The 20,262-nt window shown below is 48.6% G+C and overlaps 1 protein-coding gene across 2 annotated transcripts in view; it reads right to left on the bottom strand.

Moving 5' to 3' along the window:
- Positions 1 to 218: 218 nt before the first annotated feature.
- MBTPS1 (membrane bound transcription factor peptidase, site 1) overlaps positions 219 to 20,262 on the bottom strand; it is a 45,069-nt gene continuing 25,025 nt past the window's right edge. For both annotated transcript variants that reach the window (XM_052655424.1, XM_052655423.1), the window contains 12 exons: positions 17,172 to 17,316; positions 13,818 to 14,006; positions 13,432 to 13,604; positions 12,860 to 12,975; positions 12,136 to 12,292; positions 11,319 to 11,443; positions 10,550 to 10,627; positions 7,820 to 7,960; positions 5,897 to 6,028; positions 5,017 to 5,143; positions 1,864 to 1,994; positions 219 to 1,002 (listed from right to left, as the gene is read on the bottom strand). In XM_052655424.1, the coding sequence (XP_052511384.1) occupies positions 806 to 1,002; positions 1,864 to 1,994; positions 5,017 to 5,143; positions 5,897 to 6,028; positions 7,820 to 7,960; positions 10,550 to 10,627; positions 11,319 to 11,443; positions 12,136 to 12,292; positions 12,860 to 12,975; positions 13,432 to 13,604; positions 13,818 to 14,006; positions 17,172 to 17,316 (1,711 nt within the window). In that variant the 3' untranslated portion in view covers positions 219 to 805. The remainder of the gene's footprint in view (positions 1,003 to 1,863; positions 1,995 to 5,016; positions 5,144 to 5,896; positions 6,029 to 7,819; positions 7,961 to 10,549; positions 10,628 to 11,318; positions 11,444 to 12,135; positions 12,293 to 12,859; positions 12,976 to 13,431; positions 13,605 to 13,817; positions 14,007 to 17,171; positions 17,317 to 20,262) is intronic.

Consider the following 20,262-nt stretch of genomic DNA (forward strand, 5'->3'; position numbering starts at 1 on the left):
CATGGGTGCATGTTCAGTCATGTCCGACTCTGCAACCCCCTAGACTGCAGCCCGCCAGGCCCCTCTGTGTGTGGGACTTCCCAGCCAAGATTGGAGTGGGCTGCCATTCCCTCCCTCCATGGGATCTTCCCAACCCAGGGATCAAACCCATGTCTCCTGCGTTGGCAGGCAGATGCTTTACCACTGAGCCACGTGGGAAGCCCCTTAGCTTCATACAGGTAATGCATATTTATTGAAAATTTTCTTCACCGACAATGGTGAAATCAAGACCCAAATTACAAAACATGATGGCAGTTGATACTTATAAAAATAAAGCGAAGGGCTATGTTTCACAGATTTGTGCAAGTTTCTTTCAAATCTCAGTCTGTCCTTTCATCAAAAAGGAGATCGCAGCATCTGTGTTAGTCCTCATGATGAAATAGTAAAAAACTGCATTCCATTGACAAAAAAATAGCTTTGCTTCCAAACAGCACAAGTCTTTAAAGTGACTTTTCCCCAACAATAAATATAGAAAATAGCTTTTATGGAGCACATCTGGCTTGGTCAGAGCTGCTTCCTCCCCGACAGCCCTTAGACGTCGTCTTAGTCTTTGGTGCGTGGGCGGCTGGCGAGGTCTGACTCCAGGCTGCCCTTCGGGGCCCTCCAGTGGCCCCAGCCCCGTGCAGCACAGGCTCTCAGCTACTGCAAACGCCCAGCTGAAGGCTTGAGCCCTTTCGAGCCGGGGCCCCTCAGACCCCAAGGCTCCACCTGCCCCGTGGCTGCCCGCGAAGGCGCTCCCCGGCTCTCACGGCCGGCTGGGTGGACATCACACCGAGGGGGCCTTTGGAGGGTGAACCTGCTGCACGAGCTGTGGGCGTTTCACCCTGGGCTTCCTCCGCTTCGGCCTGCTCTTGGCCTTGTTGATCTGCACCACGAAGAAGGCCAAGACCACCATGGCTCCCAGGAAGGCGAAAACGGGAATGGTCTGGCCCACCTCCTGGTTGTAGCGGCCGGGCATGATTCCTGCACGACAGTGGGAAGATGGTCAGTCTGACGGCTGCAACCAGCTGGGCTCGTAGTGACACAGAGCAAGGAGGAAAGAAAAGTGCAGGCCAGCAGGGAGGTGAGGACAGCTGGCCTCACCGCTGGGAAGGCCTCCGACAGGTGAGACTTGTGGTGGGCACCTGAGCGTGGCCGCTGGTGGACCCTGGGGTTCGTGCTGCCATCAGCTCTGTAACTGGACAACGCCAGGGTTCCAGAACACAGGGCTGGACCACATGGGACAGGGTACCCCTTCCTGATCCCTGGAGTTTTTCTGGGTAATTCCTAGAACCAGGAGAAATGCCCCCAGGAAGCTATAAAGTCATGTAAGAGCATAGTGATTTCCAGAGCAGAAGAGGGGCCCACACTCTGCCAGAATGACTTGATCCCATCGTCCCAAATAAAGGACTACCTCCCCCCGACAGCCTAGCCAGGCCAAAGCCATATCAGGGTTGGGGGCGAGGGAGGGACATCTGATGTCACTTGGGGGAAGGGACACCCCCAAAATTAACTGGGCATCCCAGGTTAGGGAAGTCCCATCCCAGGTGGGCTGGGGCAAAGAATCGGTGGAGATGTCTGGGTTGAGGGTTCAGAGTCAGGCTGTGACAGACGAACATCATAAAATAAATTCAGATTTGAAAATTCAGATAGGATTTTCTAAGAGGCCACAGTGTGTTGATCCTTTAGGTCTGCTCTGGCCTTGTGATTTGTACCAGGAAGAAAGCCTGGACCACTGCTGCTCCCAGGAAGGCAAAGACAGGAACAGCCTGGCCCACCTCCTGGGCAAAAGGGAGAGGCTCTTTTGAATAAACTCAGCCCCACAATAAAGCACCTAGAACTGACCTCCAGGAATGTCCCAGGCTCCACTCTCTCCAGGAGACAAGGGCCTCACTTGAGGGCGATTCGATCGGAAGTTGGGCAATACCACTTTGTCCAGGTCAATGGAGAGCAACTTCTGGTGTTTCCAAAGGTTACTTCAGGAAAACAGATTCAAACAAAATAAACATAAGCAACTGTACTGGCCCCAGGCAACTGAGCCAATTCCTAAGAAACAGAAAGTGATTTAAACAGAAACGTGAACTGACGTCCCATCTATGTCTATCTAAACACAACTGTGGACAACTGAGGGGCACTTCCAGGCCCCCAGACGAGGACGTCAGATTGAGACCTCATGCAAGAAATGCTTCTAGAGGGTCTATACCACCACCAGCACGAGACTGTCTTGGCTTCAACCAGGAACACGACCCAGCAGAAAATGAGGAAACTACACGTGACCTCTGAAGGAGCTGGTGGACAGCGGCAGTGGACACAGCCCGGCTGGAAGGACCAGTCTCCGCCATGGGACAGCAGAGCGGTGGGCACCTACCGTGATGTGGCAAAGGGGGCAGACCTGGCGCTGGGAGCCAGCTGTCACCTTGGTCCTCAAGGACACCACTCGCAGGGGGGAGAACGAGGCAGACACACAAGTAACCGAGCAGTGGACAGAAGCACGGGAATAAAGGAGTGGGCACGGGCCTTGCCTGAGGGCTCAGGATGATGAAGGGAACACGTGCTTTGCAAAATGCACTGGACTCGTTTCGACTGCATCATTACTCTCAGTACTAACTCTGAGATCGGAAGCACATGTAACTGAGGAAGAGAGGCTGGTACACGGCCAAGAGCAGCGTGGGAAGACACAGACATGAGAGCAAAGAGTGCAGACGGAAAATCTGAAGACCATTCTGGCTAAAACAAGGGAAGAGAATAAAATATGCTTGCAATTATGAATTCCCCACTCTGCTGCTTATTCATGTGGACCTTGCTGGCCCATCTCTTACTTTGGCCAAGTGAGAGCAGAGAGCTGAGTTCTAGCAGCACTTAACAGGCAGGTCAGTGGGCAGCCGGGAGATGCCAGCTCCGTAGAGGCTTTCTGATAAGCTGCTATCGGGCACTTCCAGCTGGGCAACTGCTTGGACTATAACCTGCTCTATTTTATATGATTTCACTTTGCTTTTCAGTTTAATCAGTCTGGAAATTAAACTGACAATGCTAAGTTATGGAACTGACGTATTTAAGCTTTATAACCCTGCAGGTGAATATACATGGGGATGTCTTTTAATGCTCACAGTGGTCTCCTGTTCTGGAATTTAATTACCCCCCAGTGACCCTTTCTTGCTGAGCAGTCGGGGTGACAGAGCTTCACACTATCATTTGAGAATTCCACAATGTCCTGACAGGAGGACAGGTTAGCTTCGCGTGGGGCTCCTCGTAGGTCTGCCCTACAGCCACTGGTAGTATGGACGCCTGACGCCCAGGAACAACACCGGGAACTGCGTCCCAGTTTCAAGGACGGAGTGAACACCTGCACTCAGCACTAGGCTGACAGACCCTGACCTCTGCAGGGCTGACTGGGGCACTCTGACATTGTTTTGCATCTCCTCAGAGATTCAGCATCTAGACCCAGATCTAGGTCGCTGAGGACTGAGAACAATTTCTAGCAAGAAGTGAGATAAAAGTGGGGTCTGGTGGGTGTTTTAGGAAGAAGGAATTCCAGAGAGCGACAGTGAAAATAAAACTCTAGGGGCTGCACAGCAGCAGTACCCTGATGGGCCAGGCTGGTACGTGATGGGCTGTCTGATAGACACACAGATATAGGACACTGTCACCTGTTCTCAGAGCCCTCAGCAGTACCATGGAGAAGAAGTGGGTTTCAAGAACCTTTGCTGACAGGGACTGTCCACTGAGAGTGAACTGCTGACAACAGCTGGAATTAAAGTCTGGCTTGAATGTTTGGATAATGATAGGTTATAAATAAATGAGATATAAAAATGGAATCTTATCAGAAAATTTTAAATGATGGCATGTTAACTGGAATGGAAAAGTACTCAGTAATTAAAGTTTCAGGAAGAAACTGCTGACGCGGAGACGACGTGATGAATCTCCAATGCCGTTTCCTATTGAGCATGTTCTAAAGATGACATGGTGAGTGAGAGGTGTACTCAGGGCTTCTGTTCATGACGACAGTCAAGCACAGGAAGCTTCTAGGCCTTCTGCAGGCATCTCCCTCCTCGTGGTTCACCGTGTAGATGGCAGTCCCTGTGCCCTGCCACACACACCCCAACACTGTACATGCTGAGACCCAAGCAAAGTGGGCAGCTGGTAGGGGAGAGAAGGCAGGAGCCCCCGGAGGGGAAATGGCTGCATGTGTAGGGTGTGCTGCCCATGAGGGAGACAGTGGCTGGCAGCTGCCCAGAGGAGGAGGAGCTGTGGGGGCGCGGGGGGTCTCCCACAGCCATGCCCAGAATATGGGGCCCTGCGTCACTGTATTAGGACTGCAATCCTCCTCGCCACAGCAGGATCTCCTGCTGGGGCCAGAGATGCCAAAGAGAGAAACGGGAGAGGAGCGATCCAGAGGAAACAGGAACCAGTGGACTGAGTTGGCTCTTCTGCTTGAACAGAGAAACAGCGCAGGTCACTCAATTTTGGCTTCTAAAAGGAACTGACACAAACGAAGAGCTTGAGCTTGATAGCCAGATGGAGAAGCAGGCAGATCAGTGTCTGGGCCTGGCACAGTCTGAGGTCACTTTACCAGGGACAACACTCAGCATGGGGTGAGGGCATAAACGTGACTCCAGGTCGCCCCAGTGGGACACAGGAAGACCCCGTCTGTATTCCAGAATCAACACCGCACACAGGCGCACTCAACTCCCAAATCTCCAGCTTAAGGAGTCAGAGCGACCCTTCCAGGGACATGATGTCAGATCACAGCTTTTCAAGCAAAAACCAAGCAAACTTCACCAGAAGGCTAATTACCAGAGCTCTTTTTATGCATAATACCACTAGGGTGCGTGATTCTAAAGGTCAATACGGGGGCTCGCTAATTTAAAAACCATCACAAATGACAAGCTAGATTGGATTATTCGATAATGATGTCAGTAAAATTCCATTCTCTCCTATTAAAAAAGAAGCAATGAATCATAAATCCAGCAGAAGTGGAAAAGCACAGGAGACACCAACCTGGGAGCCGTCTCGTTTAACGGCTGTGGCTTGGCCCACGACAGGTGTGGACAGGCTGGCAGCGCACGTGGCTCAGGGCCTCCGAGCCGGGCCTCCAGGACCTTGGAGTACCGGTGCAGGTGGTTCCCTGGGCAGCACCCACCAACAGGCCATCATTGTTAGCAGGCAGGGGGAAAAGAGACTTTGTTAGTTGTTGCTTCCTCTAAAGTGGCCACACTGCACGCACAGCAGCAGCCGGGCCCCCTCATGCCCGTAATCACACATAAGTGCCTACACTCAAGCAGTCTAACCTGTAGATATGCTTCATGGAAATAGCATCTCTTCAAATATTTAATGCTCAGACCAAAAAGAAAATCTCCATTTTCAAAATTCCAAATTCCTTTTATTTCTCAGATCCGTGCTGCCCCTTACTGTAGCCATTGCCCACACATGGCTACTGAGCAACTGAGAGCTAGGTGCCACACATTTAAATAATAATATTCTGGGGACTGGGGCTGTACAGTTTTATCATAAGGAACTTCCCATTTCTTTTTACTCCTTAAATGAGGCCAGTGGGAAGGTCAGAACTACACCAGCTCACACCACGCGTCCAAGGACAGTCTGGGAGGCGGGGCTCAGGCTGTGAGGGCTCGCAGACCGGGCTCCGCTGAGTGTCCCGCTGCTGGGGGACCTGGGCCCATCTCTTTCATGGACTTGGAAGGAGTATCTGCTTTCCAGGTTCTAAGAGGACTCAGAGAGTAGTCTCTGGGAAGCCACCCTGGCCCAGCGCCTGGTACCTAGTGACTGTACAGACCTGCTGACTACTCCTCCCCAGAGCCCCGAAGCCACGTCGTTTCAAGTGAGTCTGCACCCCGGAACCCCCACCTCCAAGGCCGCTCACCTTCCATCCTCTCCGGGGCTGCTGAGCCTGCTCCGCTGGGGGGGCGCTGCCGAGCCCCTGAATGGCTGAGGCTGGGGGGCGTCACCCCATACGACGTGAACTGCAGGAGCGCATCCAAGAGCCAGAAGCAGTCTGGAGGGTAAACAACACATTGCTTAGGAAGTCGACAGTTTAAAGCAGCCTCTACAGGAAACCTAAAGTGAGCCCCGAACAAGGGGGAAACGGGGCAGGAAAAGATCAGGTCCCAGCACAGCCCTGCGTGAGATGCTCATGTCATCTTGGTCATCGGCTGCCCACAGGGCCTCATTTCAAGGCCCCAGGCTCAGCCAGGCTGGCCCACAGGCTCGGGGCTGCACGCGCTGCCCAGGCACCCCCCCGGCTCTGATGAGGACGGGTGGCGCCCCTACAGGGACAGCAGGGCCACATGGCAGCACGGGAAGAAGTGCTGCTTCAGAACAGGGGGCCTGCCGTGGCGGGGAGAGTGAGGAGCTGACCCCGGCCAGCACCCGGAGGCTGTCCTAGAGGAGGGGAGAGCCTAGATCTCAGGCGAGGGCGGAGCCAGGACCACCACGTGCATCCAGAGAGGTGGGCTCAAGGTCAGTGCAAGTGCAGTCTAGTTGTTTGGGCTGCCCTGAGTAGGTGGCCCCAGCCACAGAATAGGAAGACAGTTCTCCGGGGGACGTCACTGCGAGTCCTGTGCCAAGCTGTGGTCAACAACCTCCTTGTGGGGCCAAGTGGATGGACTTTCCTCTCAGGAGACCGAGGAGCTGCACTGGCTAAACCTGGACCATTGCCCCCACCAGCTTCTCCCCGTAGCTGCCACATCCCCCAAAACCAGCACAGACAGGAGGCGGCTCACAGAAAGGAGGGGATGGCAGGAAGCGCCTGTCCCCCAACAGAGCTCGAGTCAAGTGCTCATGGCCCTAAAAGCTCCTCCAGGTAGCCACAGGAAGTGTGGGACAGGACAGGCCCCCAACCACTGACAGGGCCAATAAAGATGCTTCCCAAGACCTCAGGTCTGCAATGACAGTCTCTACAGAAATAAAACATTAATCTTCTTTCAACTATAACTTTAACCTTCACTTTTGATTTTTATTAAAAAAAAAACAAACAATATTCTAATGCTTTATGTGAAATGCTAGGAATGCAGTTACTTAACCTTCACATCACAGAGAGGGCACAGGGAGAGACAGGGGGAGAGGGGCACCCCAGGCAGGAGGCCAGCTATGCTCAAGCCACCTTGCCCCCTCCCATGAAGCCTGGTCACCACCTGCCCATGAGGACACGCCTCCCCCCGCCCCCCTGCCCCCGAAGACTAGGTTCTAGTTCTGGTCTTGTCGTCTCCCCTCAGCAGAGATGGAACACTCGCACCCATCCACCCCTCCTTTACAAAGCAAGAGAAAGACAAGTCTGTGTCCAAGCTCATCCTTCAAATGTGAAGGACTCATCAAGAGATGCTGGAAAAGAGGGGTGCTAAAGAGGGGTTCTAAGGACTAGGTGCCCCCTCTCTGCCACCCCCTCACACCCAACAATGATACCACACACCCCTCACAACAGCCAAAACTCTAAGGTCTGGCATGAGGGCCAAGTGCTGGGCCCACATGAAAGGGGTGGTCAGATGCAAGAGGGGGCCTGCAGAGTAGTGCCAGGGACACAGATGCCAGAGAGGGAGTCAGGGAGGGCAGAGACAGGTAAACAGCCTCCCACCCACACATGGTGGGTCTGCCATCTGCCAGCCTCTCTGGAAGACCACAAAGTTTTGTTTTGCTTATTAAACACGTCTGGCCCAAAATACCTATCGAAACATCCCGAGCAGCCTCTACCTGTTCACCAGCACCTCATGGGGGCCTGTTCAGGGACCAGGACAGAAAGTGGGAACGTCACGGCCACCGAGCCCACCCGCTCAGCAGCACCACCGCTCACCCTTCTGCCGGTGACTGTCGTCCAAGCAGTTGGAGTCTCCGTACAGCACGACACGGCCACCGCCCTCAGCTGGGAGCTGGTACAGCCCTAAAATGGGGACGTTTTCAACCACCACCGTTTCCTGCTTCAAGACCTCTAGTCCTGAAACAACACAACAAAACAGGAGTGAGAACTTCCGCGAGGAAATGAAGCACTTCCCAGCTGCCCCTTAACTTGACATTTAGTCCACATGATAAAACAGGAGAAAAAAAAAAAAATCTCAGTAAGATCTAACATGCAGTCACAACAGTGCAAACTTTTAGGAGAAGAAAACAATGTATAAAGTGCCACTAATTTGGGTTGTAGCAAAATTCGTGCCTGTGTGTGTATGTATATTCCCATAATCCTCCTTTTCCATTTTCACCTGAAATGGTGATACATGGTATTCACAGTTTTAAATGCATCACTTCTCTCTTTTCATCCCCCAAGCACAAATTTTTGTCCCTTCTTATTATGCTAAGAGGCTGTCTTCAGACTACATACACACAAGGGGCAGTGCCCCCTCAACACACAGGTACCTATGCACACAGTTATACACACTAATGCCCAGGCTTCATGTTTAGTAACAAAAGCTATGACAATGACACTCATCTTTAGAACACATGCCCACATATTTCTGATTTAAGGTATGTTACATGAATCTCACACAGTACAAATGCTCCAACAGCAGAGCTATCTCGCCTCTGCCCAAACCGACGACAATTCACAACATCAACTGAACCAGGACGACCCTGCACAGACGCCACGGCAGCTGCTGCCAGTGACACCAGCTCATAAGCAGAGCCTCGGCCCCTGAAGCAAATGCAGCCGCACACCGAGATGACACACGTCTGCATCCAGCGCCTACTGCTCTGGTCACTCTAGAGTATATGGCTACAGGAACGCAGAGCTTCCTATGCTCTGCGTATAAGCCCCCAGGAACCCCGCGGAAGGGAAACAGGCTTTTCTTTGTCAGAGGGAAAGACAGGGCAGTGAAACACACGAAGCAGGCAAAGTGCAGCCTGGCCTCGGGGTCTGACAGTTTCGTCTCCGACAACAAGGTCGTTTTTGATCCAGCATAACCCAGATTTTTAAATTCCTATTTTGTACCCACAAGATTATTCAAGCAACCTAAAGCCTGTTTGGAAATAAAAAGCCCTTTAAAAAGGATTCCAAGGTAATTAATCTTTATTTTCAGACTAGCAGAACGCCAAAGTAAAGTATGCACCCGTAACCTACTTCCTCTCCCCGCAAAATGAAGAGCTACCAGACGGCAAGAGGCTAACAAGGAGTCCACGGGCTTCACCTGGGGGTGGAGGGGGTGTCCAGAAGCGACACGGCCTGGTGAACAATGGAGCTCAGAAAGAATCACTAAGACACAGTACAGTGTGCCAGGGGACTGGAAAGACAGGATCATACACGTGCTTAAAAGTTAAAACATAATCTTATGAACATAGAACTCTTCACTGACTGACTTTTCCTTGACTGGATGGAAGGAGCCCCTTCCAGACAACACAGAAGTAAATTTCACCTTGGAAATGCAAACACATGAGTGAGAAATCCTGACTTGTCATTTTCTATTAATGAAACTGTCCCTGACTTCAACCACAGAAAATGACAAACATCACAATGAAGGGGGCCTGCCATTCTGAAACACGAGAGAAACATCAACCTGCACAAGGACATGGATCCAGTCTGCAAGTGCCCATCATGCGGCCATGCAATAACCTCGCAGAGGAGAGACGCGCGGTGTGGACCCCGGCTCGGGAGCGCAGGGCTGCAGGATGCCCACCCTGGGCAGGACGGGGGCGGTGGCGCCTGCAGGAAGGGCAGAGGCGCCCAGGCTCCCCAGCTCCCTGCACCCTGTCTGCTCTGTGAGCCGAGCACAGTCACAGCACTGACGCTGGGGACACAGCATGGCTGACCTTCCAGGGTTAGAAAAGAGCAACTGAAAGCAAAGACCTTTCCTCCCTTCTAATTCTTCAGAGAATCTTAGGAGATGACTTTGTATTACAATATTCTTTATCTTCACATAGTTAAGACATTCAAAACAGTCAACATTTCTCTAAAATTTTAATCACCTGGCAATCACAGAGCAGAACAATTCATAAACAGTAACAAAAATTTCAAGCAACTTTGAAGGTAGTTTAAAAAAAACACAAAAAACTCTTACCAATACCCTCTTCTCCTATAGGAAAGTCAACTTACTTTGCAGTGCTCACTACCCACATACTCTAATTATCAGCAAAAGATGGTTGAACCTTCCTAGGTACCTCCAGAATCATCACACAGACGTCTTACCTGAAGTACCATACAAACACTGTGATGAATTTTTTAAAAATCCAAACTGCTAATGGAGAATGGACTTCTTTTCTGGTGATGAAAATGTTCTGGGACTAGGTGGTGGTGATGACTGCACAACTTGTGAATATACAAAAAAATCACTGAACTGTAGACTTTAAAAGAGCGAATGTTATGGTAGGTGCACGCGTGCATGCTAAGTCGTTTTAGTCGTGTCCAACTCTTTGCGACTCCATGGACTGTAACCCACCAGGCTCCTCTGTCCATGGTGTTCTCCAGGCAAGAAAACTAGAGTGAGTTGCCATGCCCTCCTCCATATGGTAGGTGATTTACATGTAATAAAACTGTGATTAAAAATTAAAAAGAAAGAAAAAGAGAAACCAAAAAGCATATGAATAGCATATTTCGTACCTTGGTCCTTAAATGTCTGTGTTATCACGATGCCATCTTCTGGAAATTTAGCAATGCTGCACCCCGACGCGTAATACACTAGAATAAACAGCCATTCACAGTTAGAACCTGGAAACACTGAAGGCATTCAGCAGCAGCTGTTCATTTACCTGGATGCACGTTTTAGACATTAGGTATTTACTAAAACCATTCCTGATCTTAAGAGACGAGCTACTATTATTGGTTGGTCACACAAACTACAAGTAATAATCTCAAAACTCAAGCTAAATTATACTATTAATCTAAGGTTTCTGGGCAGGTTAAAGAAATCGGAGCTGTCAGACTCGGGACAACCTAAGTCAGGAAGAGCAGTTAGTGAATAATGCTCAAGACGCTGTTTCAGAAACTAGTCACCAGAACGAAGGGGGACAGTGGGGTACTTCTTAAGTGAGGTATGCAATGTTATTTCATAAATAGAATTTCATAAATGATCAGGGACCTGAGGATTGTTTCTTATTTGGGAATATACAGAACACAAAGAACCAAAACTAGGAATGCTGACAGGAGGTATTTTATCTCACAAATCTGGACAAAGACTAGGGGGAGCACCCAGAATTGCAGGTGTCTCTGTGCAGACACTGCTCAGTTCTCTCCACAGGTCTTGCATATTTAGGTGACAGCTCATTATTTTCTCTCTCTCTGAAAAACTCAAGACTTCAAAGACGCACAGCATCTGCCAGCCCACCTCTGGGAACCATGAGACCTACTAAAAGCAAACACAAAACCTTACTGTCATGGTTTGCCAAGGTAAAGTCCCCCTCGTACAGGCCATCGCTGAATGCCATGTTCCAGACTGACAGCAGCTCGTTCAGGGCTGGGACATTGGCTCCTCCGGTGTCCGGCATCCACCACTGCCTATGACAGGGACAGGGCCTTCGTGAGGCACTTGAGGTACCCCACAAACCCATCATATTTTGTGAGAAAACTGATTTCTCCCACCAGAGGCCACTCCACCCACACTAGGCTTCACCTAAAATTAACTGTCCAGGTTTGAGTAACAGCACAATGTAAATGCTCCAACCAGGGTACAGAATAAACCAAAGCCCAATTTATTTCATGAAATGCACCACATTTAACATAAACACATGCATATAAAGCCTAGACCTTGAGAGGGTCAGTGAAGGACGAAGGAAGCTTATGAAGTTCAAGTTACAGACTCCGAAGAAAGAACATGTATCATAAGGATGAGACATTCATAATACACTGGGAATTTGTCATCCATAACCAATCTACTGCAAGGTTTCTTTAAATAACAGTTCTTCTAGTGCATTTAAACGTATACAGTAAACGAGAGATGGAAGAACAGAAAAGAATGAACAGAAAATTAAGGCTCCAGTGTCTAAAGATCAACAAAAACAATGAACCATTTCAACTAGTACTTGGTTCAATGAGCAGCTGACTTTCAAGAACATCTCTGCCAAAGGAGAGCTTGCCCTAACCAGGAGTCTGAACCTGCTTGATGGCCAGAAAGGTCATCACTCTAGGTCTCTGCTGGGTGGGATTTAATTCCTATAAAGTCAAATTTCTTATCCAATTCGTGTCAGTACCTCGTGTTTTCATCATAAAACTTGACTTTCCTCATCACGGATGTGTTGTACCAGTCACTGAAGACAATGAGTGAGAGGCCGTTGTCCACATCCCTCCGCAGCTTGGCCACCTCCTCCGGGAAGTACTCTTCCTCACTGTCCACCATGAGCAACGTTCCTGAGGGACAGGGGTGAGAACGGTCATCTCACCATTTCAGACATATGGTTTTATACTGGCCTCAGTATCTCTAGTTACTGGCTTCTAATATTTTGTCCTGTGCCTCTATTCCACGTCAGAAGGGGGTGTAAAAGATTAAGGATCAGGGTCCAAAAGCACGTGGACACTGGCCAGCTATGGCCTGTTTCACTGGTGATGACCTACATGAGGATATTTCACTTACTCAAAAAGAAGCAAAATTCTGTGCTAGAATTTCTTTGATTAAAAAAAAAAAATCAACTTATTGACCAGAAACGTATTAATACGTATTTTGTTACTCAAACATTACCGACTGGAATCTTTCAATTTTCACTTACGTAACAAATCATAGGCCACCGGCGTTACTTTCTGCAAAAATCACCCAGTCAATAATGTTGATGCTAATATAACGAAACTGTACCAATGTCCTTGTCCCCAGTGATCCTGAGAGTTTCACATTTCGGCTGAACGTCAGGAGCACAGACCCTAGCCTGCCCTCACCCATCCTCAGCCAAGCGGGGCAGCCTGCCAGCACCTCGCATTGCTCACCGTACTGATTAGCATCAAAACACGTGAAGGGGGAGCCGAGGACTTCGACGAAGTAGCCCATGCTCCTCAGGTGCTGGTACATGTCCCTGAAGTTGGTGTGGATGTGGTCACCGTTCCTGAAACAGAGGAAGCCCAGCACTAACCCTCCTAGTCCTTCCACGGATTGAAGGCCACATGGCCGCGGGGTTCACTTCCAAAGGAGCAGCTTCACTGCCCGGTGGGCTGGTCCACTGGCACAAAAGCCAGCCTTTCAGACCAGTTCGCCCTGGGCTGCATATAAAGTAGTGATAACGGGAAATCACCCACATAGCATAGACAAGAAGAGAAAACGACGAGAAGATATAGCCAAAGACATGTTTTGTAAAGTGCACCAAAGCATCACTTTAGTGGTGGCACAGATGTAAAAGGCCAGCAAGCAGCCAGCTGTGCTGCACAAACTCAGCATGGGCAAGCAGAGATGCTGGCAGTGAATCGCGGTGACCACATAGGCAGCCTTACATGCCTGCCACGGGTCACCCTCCCTCCCACCCCAGCCTGGCCAGGGAAGGACAGGGCAGGGGTGATGGGCTCACCAGTCCAGAGGGTCGTTCTTCATCCTCAGGTTGTCCCGGGGGAAATAGCCGGGCGGGTAGCGCAGGTTGTGGTACTGGTCCCAGAGGACGCGCTTGCTCCGGGGAGGGGCGGGGATGATCTTCACCTTGATCGGCAGCTTCACTGTGGACGTCTGTTCTGCACCACTGTTTGACTGAAGGAAGAGAAGAACTCTGAAAAGCCCCTTCTGCTCAGAAGAAACGTTTTATGCCAGAAACGTGGCACGAAACAGCCCAGAGCCTCTTCACCATGCAGGCCATGCCCCCGGGTGTTCGCCAGGCCAGGACCCACATGGCCTGTGTCTCATACCCGAGTGCCCGGCGCTCAGCCCACGGCCACCTCCCCAACAGCCCCCAGGCACACGTACGTCCACCTCTGCCGGGGAAGCCACGGTGACCATGACGTGCCCCTGCGCAACGCCTTCCCAGGAGGCGGCCTTCTTGGTGACAGAGATGGAAATGGCCAGGTAGCCGGACCAGGGCCACAGCACTGAGGAGTAAGAGAAAGCGACCTCGATGTTGTCTCCATGCTGCGGTAAGTAGGGCTGCCACTCGGGCTGCAGGAGGAAGAGGCAGAGGCCTGGGTGAGAAGCTCGGTTCCCAACTTACCAACGTCGGTGTCTGAGAAACACTCCACTGAACAGGCGAAATGCAATGTACACAGACACTGAGCAGCCTGTAACCAAGGCCGCCCAGGCAGGGTCTGGACCATCATCCACTAGAAAAGCCTAGAAACACTATTTTTGACAAAACACTTGTTTTGACAAACTTCAGTTTTAAAGTTTTAAAGTTTTAAAGCTCCCCTCCAAGCTTTAACAAAGGAAGGGGTAGGGACACACATGGTTTGACAAAGAACTTGTTTCTGACAGATAATCAACATAAAAGAAAATGCTCAAATGTGGTTAGATCTCAGCTGTGTGCTTAAAGAACCAAACTACTTAAAGGAATAAAATAATAAAAAAAGATACAGATGTAAATTGTGACCAATCAGATTCCAAGGCCAGTGACTGGGCAGGGAGGGGGCCCAGGAGCGCAAAGAGAGCTGGCCACGCTGTGAAGGAGACCACCCACCAGGCTCTCCAGGCTCGAGGAAGAAGGGAAGCCTGAAAGGGGAGACAGACAGTGGCTCTCACAATGAACCAGTCCTTCAAGCTAACTCCCTCACAAGCCAGAGAACAGTCATATACTTCCCAGGAGGGTAAGCATATTAAAAAAAAAAAAAAAACCCATGAAAAAGAAGAAAAATATTCATGGGATACAGTATCACAGACAATGAGAAAGGACAGGGATTCTGAATAAGCTATTTTGAGACTGCTGGTTAACAACTGAGAAAAAAATGAACTCTCATTCATCTCATCAGATTGACTCAATACAGATGAAAACATTAAATATTTAATAAGCATAAAAGAAAAGTGAGTCAAAAATAAAACTGAAATTTTCTTATATTTCTGGAGAGACGAGTTTATAGTTTTTGAAACAGAAATAATCATAAAGATGAAAATAACATCTACATGAAAAAGTGAAACCTTTACCAAACCACCCCTTTACCCCAAATTTTTAAGCCACTTCTAATATTAAAGAGACAAAAACCCAGGAATTTTGGCAATCCTTCAGCATGACACACAACACTGGTGTGAAGATGACAAGGACAACCTAGACTCTAATGAAAAATGGGTCAAGAAATGAAAAGCTAATTCACATAAGAGAAACAGAGTCAGAAAAAAACATGCAGGTCCCCACTTCATCAATAACCAAAAAAGCACACATTAAACAAGGTACCCGCTATCCCCTGTAGAGTTGAAGTTATACGACGAACCACATAAAAACGAAAGGTTCATCAACTGACAATGCCGGGTCCATCCACACAAGAAGGCACGGAAAGGAGTGCAGCACTGATACACACTGCAGTGGGGATGGGCCTCTGTTAAAGACACTGCACTCAGTGAAAGAGGCCAGTCACAAAGACCACGAAATGTATGATTCCGTCCATAGGAACCGTCCAGAAAAGGTAACTCCATGGAGACAAAGTGCATGAGGAGTTGTCAGGGTCTGAGGCGGAGGCAATGGGAAGTGTTAACAAGGGTCTCTCCTTCGAGTGATGAAAATGTTCCAGAATTACACAGTATGAGACAACATAACTACTTGTGAATATAGTAATAACCACTGAAATGCACAATTTAAAAGGGTAGCATTTCATGGCATGTGAATTTTATCTCCGTTTTTTTAACTTTCATGCAATTGGGAAAAAAGAATGTACCACCAGACACCCCCACTCTGTACACCATCAGTGGCAGCCTCAGGTGATGGACCTCTTCTGGAAACCATTTGGTATTATGTCCCAAGAGCCACAGTAACATTCATGTCCTCTTACTTGGAATTCTAACCCAGGGAAATTATGTTAAGAATGTAATTCAGAACAAAAGAAAACCAAATATACAAAGATATTCAGTGAGGTATTTACAGGTGAAACCACCTTGTTCAAGTAAGAATAGTAAGCAAATTATGACTTAGCAGTTCCATATAATATTGAACAACCATTAACATTAGCGCTTATATATAATAACATTTTTAAATGCTTTAATGTGAAAATTGAAAAAAAAAAAAAGACTAAATTTTTGCCTACCCACACAAAGATAACTAAAAATATCCTTTTCAGATAAAGGATAGAAAAGATTCTTTTTTTTTCCCTCCCAGGCAACTGACTTTTATTAATCTCACAAAATCAAAAGAAATGTACTCTCTGGGGATTTCCCTGGCAGTCCAGTGGTTAGGACTGTGCTTCCACTGCAGGGAGCTTGGGTTCAACTCCTGGTCAAGAGAACTAAGACCCTACATGACACACTGTGGCCAAAAAGTAACAAAAAGAATTTTAAAAAAAGTACTTTCTGTGACAGCTTCATGAAAAGTAAAATGCTGCCATCAAGACATTCCGCACCAATCCTGGTGGCCCAGTGGTTAAAAATCTGCCTGCCAGCGCAGGGGACACAGGTTCCAATCCTGGTCTGGGAAGTTTCCGTGTGCCTCACGGTACCTAGGCCCGCGTGCCACAACTACTGAAGCCCACGTGCACTGGACCCTGCACTCTGCAACAGGAGAAGCCGCCGAAATGAGAAGCCTGCACACTGCAACTCGAGTAGCCCCTGCTGGCGGTAACTAGAGAAAGCCTGTGCGCAGCAACAAAGACTGAGCACAGCCAAAAAGAAAGAAGTGAGATGAAATAAAGGATGACACAGTGCTGACAGGCACTGAATCAATTTAAATACACTTATTTAAACAACTACAGTAATTTGTTACAAAATATGACTTGAACTTTTTTTTAATAGTGGTTCTGTTCATGTCTGAGGCTAAAATCACTTTTCTGTTCTTTTCCCTATCCTTTATTGCTGTGATAATGTTTATATAGTAAGTGTAAAACAAATTATAAAAACAAAATTCAAATAAAGACCATACCTTCTAAATACAAACGCCCATGTGCACTCATTAAACAATAAAATAATTACAAGTGGGACTTTAATTATCAGTGATTAACTGTTAAGATGAAGACTCAAATGACCAAACTCGAAACGCCTAGTATAACCATAGCAAATTGGTCTCATCACTGTATCTCTGACTTATCCGTAAAGGCCTCAGGGGAGAACAAACCACTGCTTCCCATCCCCAGCCGTGGACAGGAGGACGTCTGGGCCACATCTAGGTCCCCGGCAGCCGGAGGGCAGTCTCACCTTGTCCACGATCCTCCCCGTGACTCCCATGCCATTGAGAATGGTGACGTTGACGATAGTCGGCATGCCCCCATAGTAGATAGGCTGGGAGCAGTAGGGCCACATGTAAGGACACTCGGTCAGGTCGATGTAGCTGGGGCTCAAACTGAAACAGACAGGACAGTGTTACAGCAGACAGAGTCGGAGACGGCAATGATGGAACATAACCGCAGGAAAGCGTCATCAGGGCGGACCTGAGCCTCAGCCAGGGTCCGGGAACCTGGCCTCACAGCACTCCCTGCGGTGAGGAGGCCTCCAGGCCAGCCGGCCTCACCTGCGGCACAGTGGCATGCGTGGGCATCACCTCTGCCCCATGAGCCTGGAGCCTGGAGCTGGCGAGGAACAAGTGCGTGAGTGGCCCCAGGGCAGGCCTGGACTCAGTCTCAAGTCATGGGCGAAGATGGACTTTTTAATAACTGGACCTGGGATAAATGGGTGGCCATTTGGTAAGAGATAAAATTAGATTCACAACTCACACCATACATATTGGAGTAAACCCCAAATGGAACAGTCTCAAGTAAATAAAAGAAAGCAAACAAGTAGAAGAAAACAGGGGTGAGTCTCTCCTTTACCTCAGGGCATATGCCTCAAAATCCAGGGGCAAAAACAACAATGGATAAACCAACACAGCAGTTAGAACAAAAGAGACCGCACGGCCAGAAACACTTCTATGACAAAAGGCAGCGACTTATCCTAATATGTAAACAACAGTTAAACCAAGGGACGAAAACCCCAGAAAAAAGAAAAATGGGTGAAAGAAATGAACAAACACTTCACAGGAAAGATGTAGAAAAAGTTCTTACCTACAAAGTGTTTAAACTCACTCACAGCCTGAGAACTGCAAATAAAAGCAACCCTGAGGGAGCACATCCCATGTGTCAGACAGGCATGAAGTGCAGCTCTGGGCAGACAGGCCAGCGGTACCCCCTGGGCACCCTCTGCTCACAGCCTGGACCCAGCGACCCTGCTTCTAGGAATCTTCCCTACAGACACAACTCCAACGAAACTAGGACACACAGACACAAGCAGCTTAAAATGACGAAATACTGAAAACATTTTAAATGCCCATATATAGACATGTACTTGAATACACAAAGGTATCCACACTAGGAAGCTATAAAAAAGGAGAAGCAAGATCTCTATGAATGGATACAAAGTGATTTCCAGGACACCTTTACATGAAAAAAGTACAAAACAGTATTTATAATAATGTATCCTTCATGTAACAAAGGGGATATATAAGAAGATAGATATGTATCTGCTCATTTGTGAAAAAAGAAATTCAAGAAGGATAAATCAAAAACACCTGGCCTTGTTACCTGTGGGGGCAGAGGGGCGGGGGGCAGAACAGAGGGATCGGAGGACCACAGCTGGCCAGGCGCATTCTGTGCAGCTCAGACCTTAAAGTCACTGTCCTCTTTCACAATGCAATACGTAACCAGCTGAATCAACCAGAATGTAGTGGGAATCCAGAAAGAAATACACATACTAACCAGTGAACTCAACTATATTGAAAATAAAAGGCAAAATCGGACTGACAGGGCCTGGTGGGGAGGAAGGAAAGAAATGAACTGAGGTCACTAAAAATATGATTCAGTTCAGTTCAGTCGCTCAGTCGTGTCCGACTCTTTGTGACCCCATGAATCGCAGCACGCCAGGCCTCCCTATCCATCACCAACTCCTGGAGTTTACTCAAGAGTCACGTCCATCCAGTCAGTGATGCCATCCAGCCATCTCATCCTCTGTCATCCCCTTCTGCTCCTACCCCCAATCCCTCCCAGCATCAGTCTTTTCCAATGAGTCAACTCTTCGCATGAGGTGGCCAAAGTACTGAAGTTTCAGCTTTACCATCATTCCTTCCAAAGAAATCCCAGGGCTGATCTCCTTCAGAATGGACTGACTGGATCTCCTTGCAGTCCAGGGGACTCTCAAGAGTCTTCTCCAACACCACAGTTCAAAAGCATCAATTCTTCAGCACTCAGCCTTCTTCACAGCCCAACTCTCACATCCATACATGACCAGTGGAAAAACCATAGCCTTGACTAGACGGACCTTAGTCAGCAAAATAATGTCTCTGCTTTTGAATGTGCTATCTAGGCTGGTCATAACTTTCCTTCCAAGGAGTGTCTTTTAATTTCATGGCTGCAATCACCATCTGCAGTGATTTTGCAGTCCAAAAAAATAAAGTCTGACACTGTTTCCACTGTTTCTCCATCTATTTCCCATGGAGTGATGGGACCAGATGCCATGATCTTCGTTTTCTGAAAGTTGAGCTTTCAGCCAACTTTTTCACTCTCCTCTTTTACTTTCATCAAGAGGCTTTTTAGTTCCTCTTCACTTTCTGCCATAAGGGTGGTATCATCTGCATATCTGAGGTTATTGATATTTCTCCCGGCAGTCTTGATTCCAACTTGTGTTTCTTCCAGCCCAGCATTTCTCATGATGTACTCTGCATAGAAGTTAAATAAGCAGGGTGACAATACACAGCGTTGACGTACTCCTTTTCCTATTTGGAACCAGTCTGTTGTTCCATGTCCAGTTCTAACTGTTGCTTCCTGGCCTGCACGTTCTATAAATCTAAAAAGAACTACCCACAACTGCCATCCTCTAGGGAGTAAACTTGTGTTCACGAGGGTACGAGTTACAGCTCTAAAACTTTCCACGTGTGCGTCCTAGGACCGAGTCAACAGAGACACGGTGAAGAGTGACAGCCAGGCTGCCTGCTCCTGGAGAAGGACAACCAGCGAGAAGACTCTGAGGGCTGTGGGTGGGACGGGAGACAGGTGGCATCACAGACACAGAAAAGGTACAGGAGTGTGTATGCGGACACTCGCCAGCTCAGTCTGCAGGAAGGGCCGAGAAACAAGCAGGAGCACAGCCACCAAGAGCACACCTGGAGCCAGGAGTCCATTTCTAAACCCCACTCTCCAGCTGAAGGACCAGGGCTGCTTGGACAAAGAACTGATACCCACAGTGGGCATAGAAATGCTGCCAGTGGACAATGATGGAGACACGCTGAAAAGACACAGGAGCCAAACAGAAGGAACTCCAG

The sequence above is a fragment of the Budorcas taxicolor genome, chromosome 18, assembly GCF_023091745.1.
Source record: "Budorcas taxicolor isolate Tak-1 chromosome 18, Takin1.1, whole genome shotgun sequence".
Lineage (NCBI taxonomy): Eukaryota > Metazoa > Chordata > Mammalia > Artiodactyla > Bovidae > Budorcas > Budorcas taxicolor.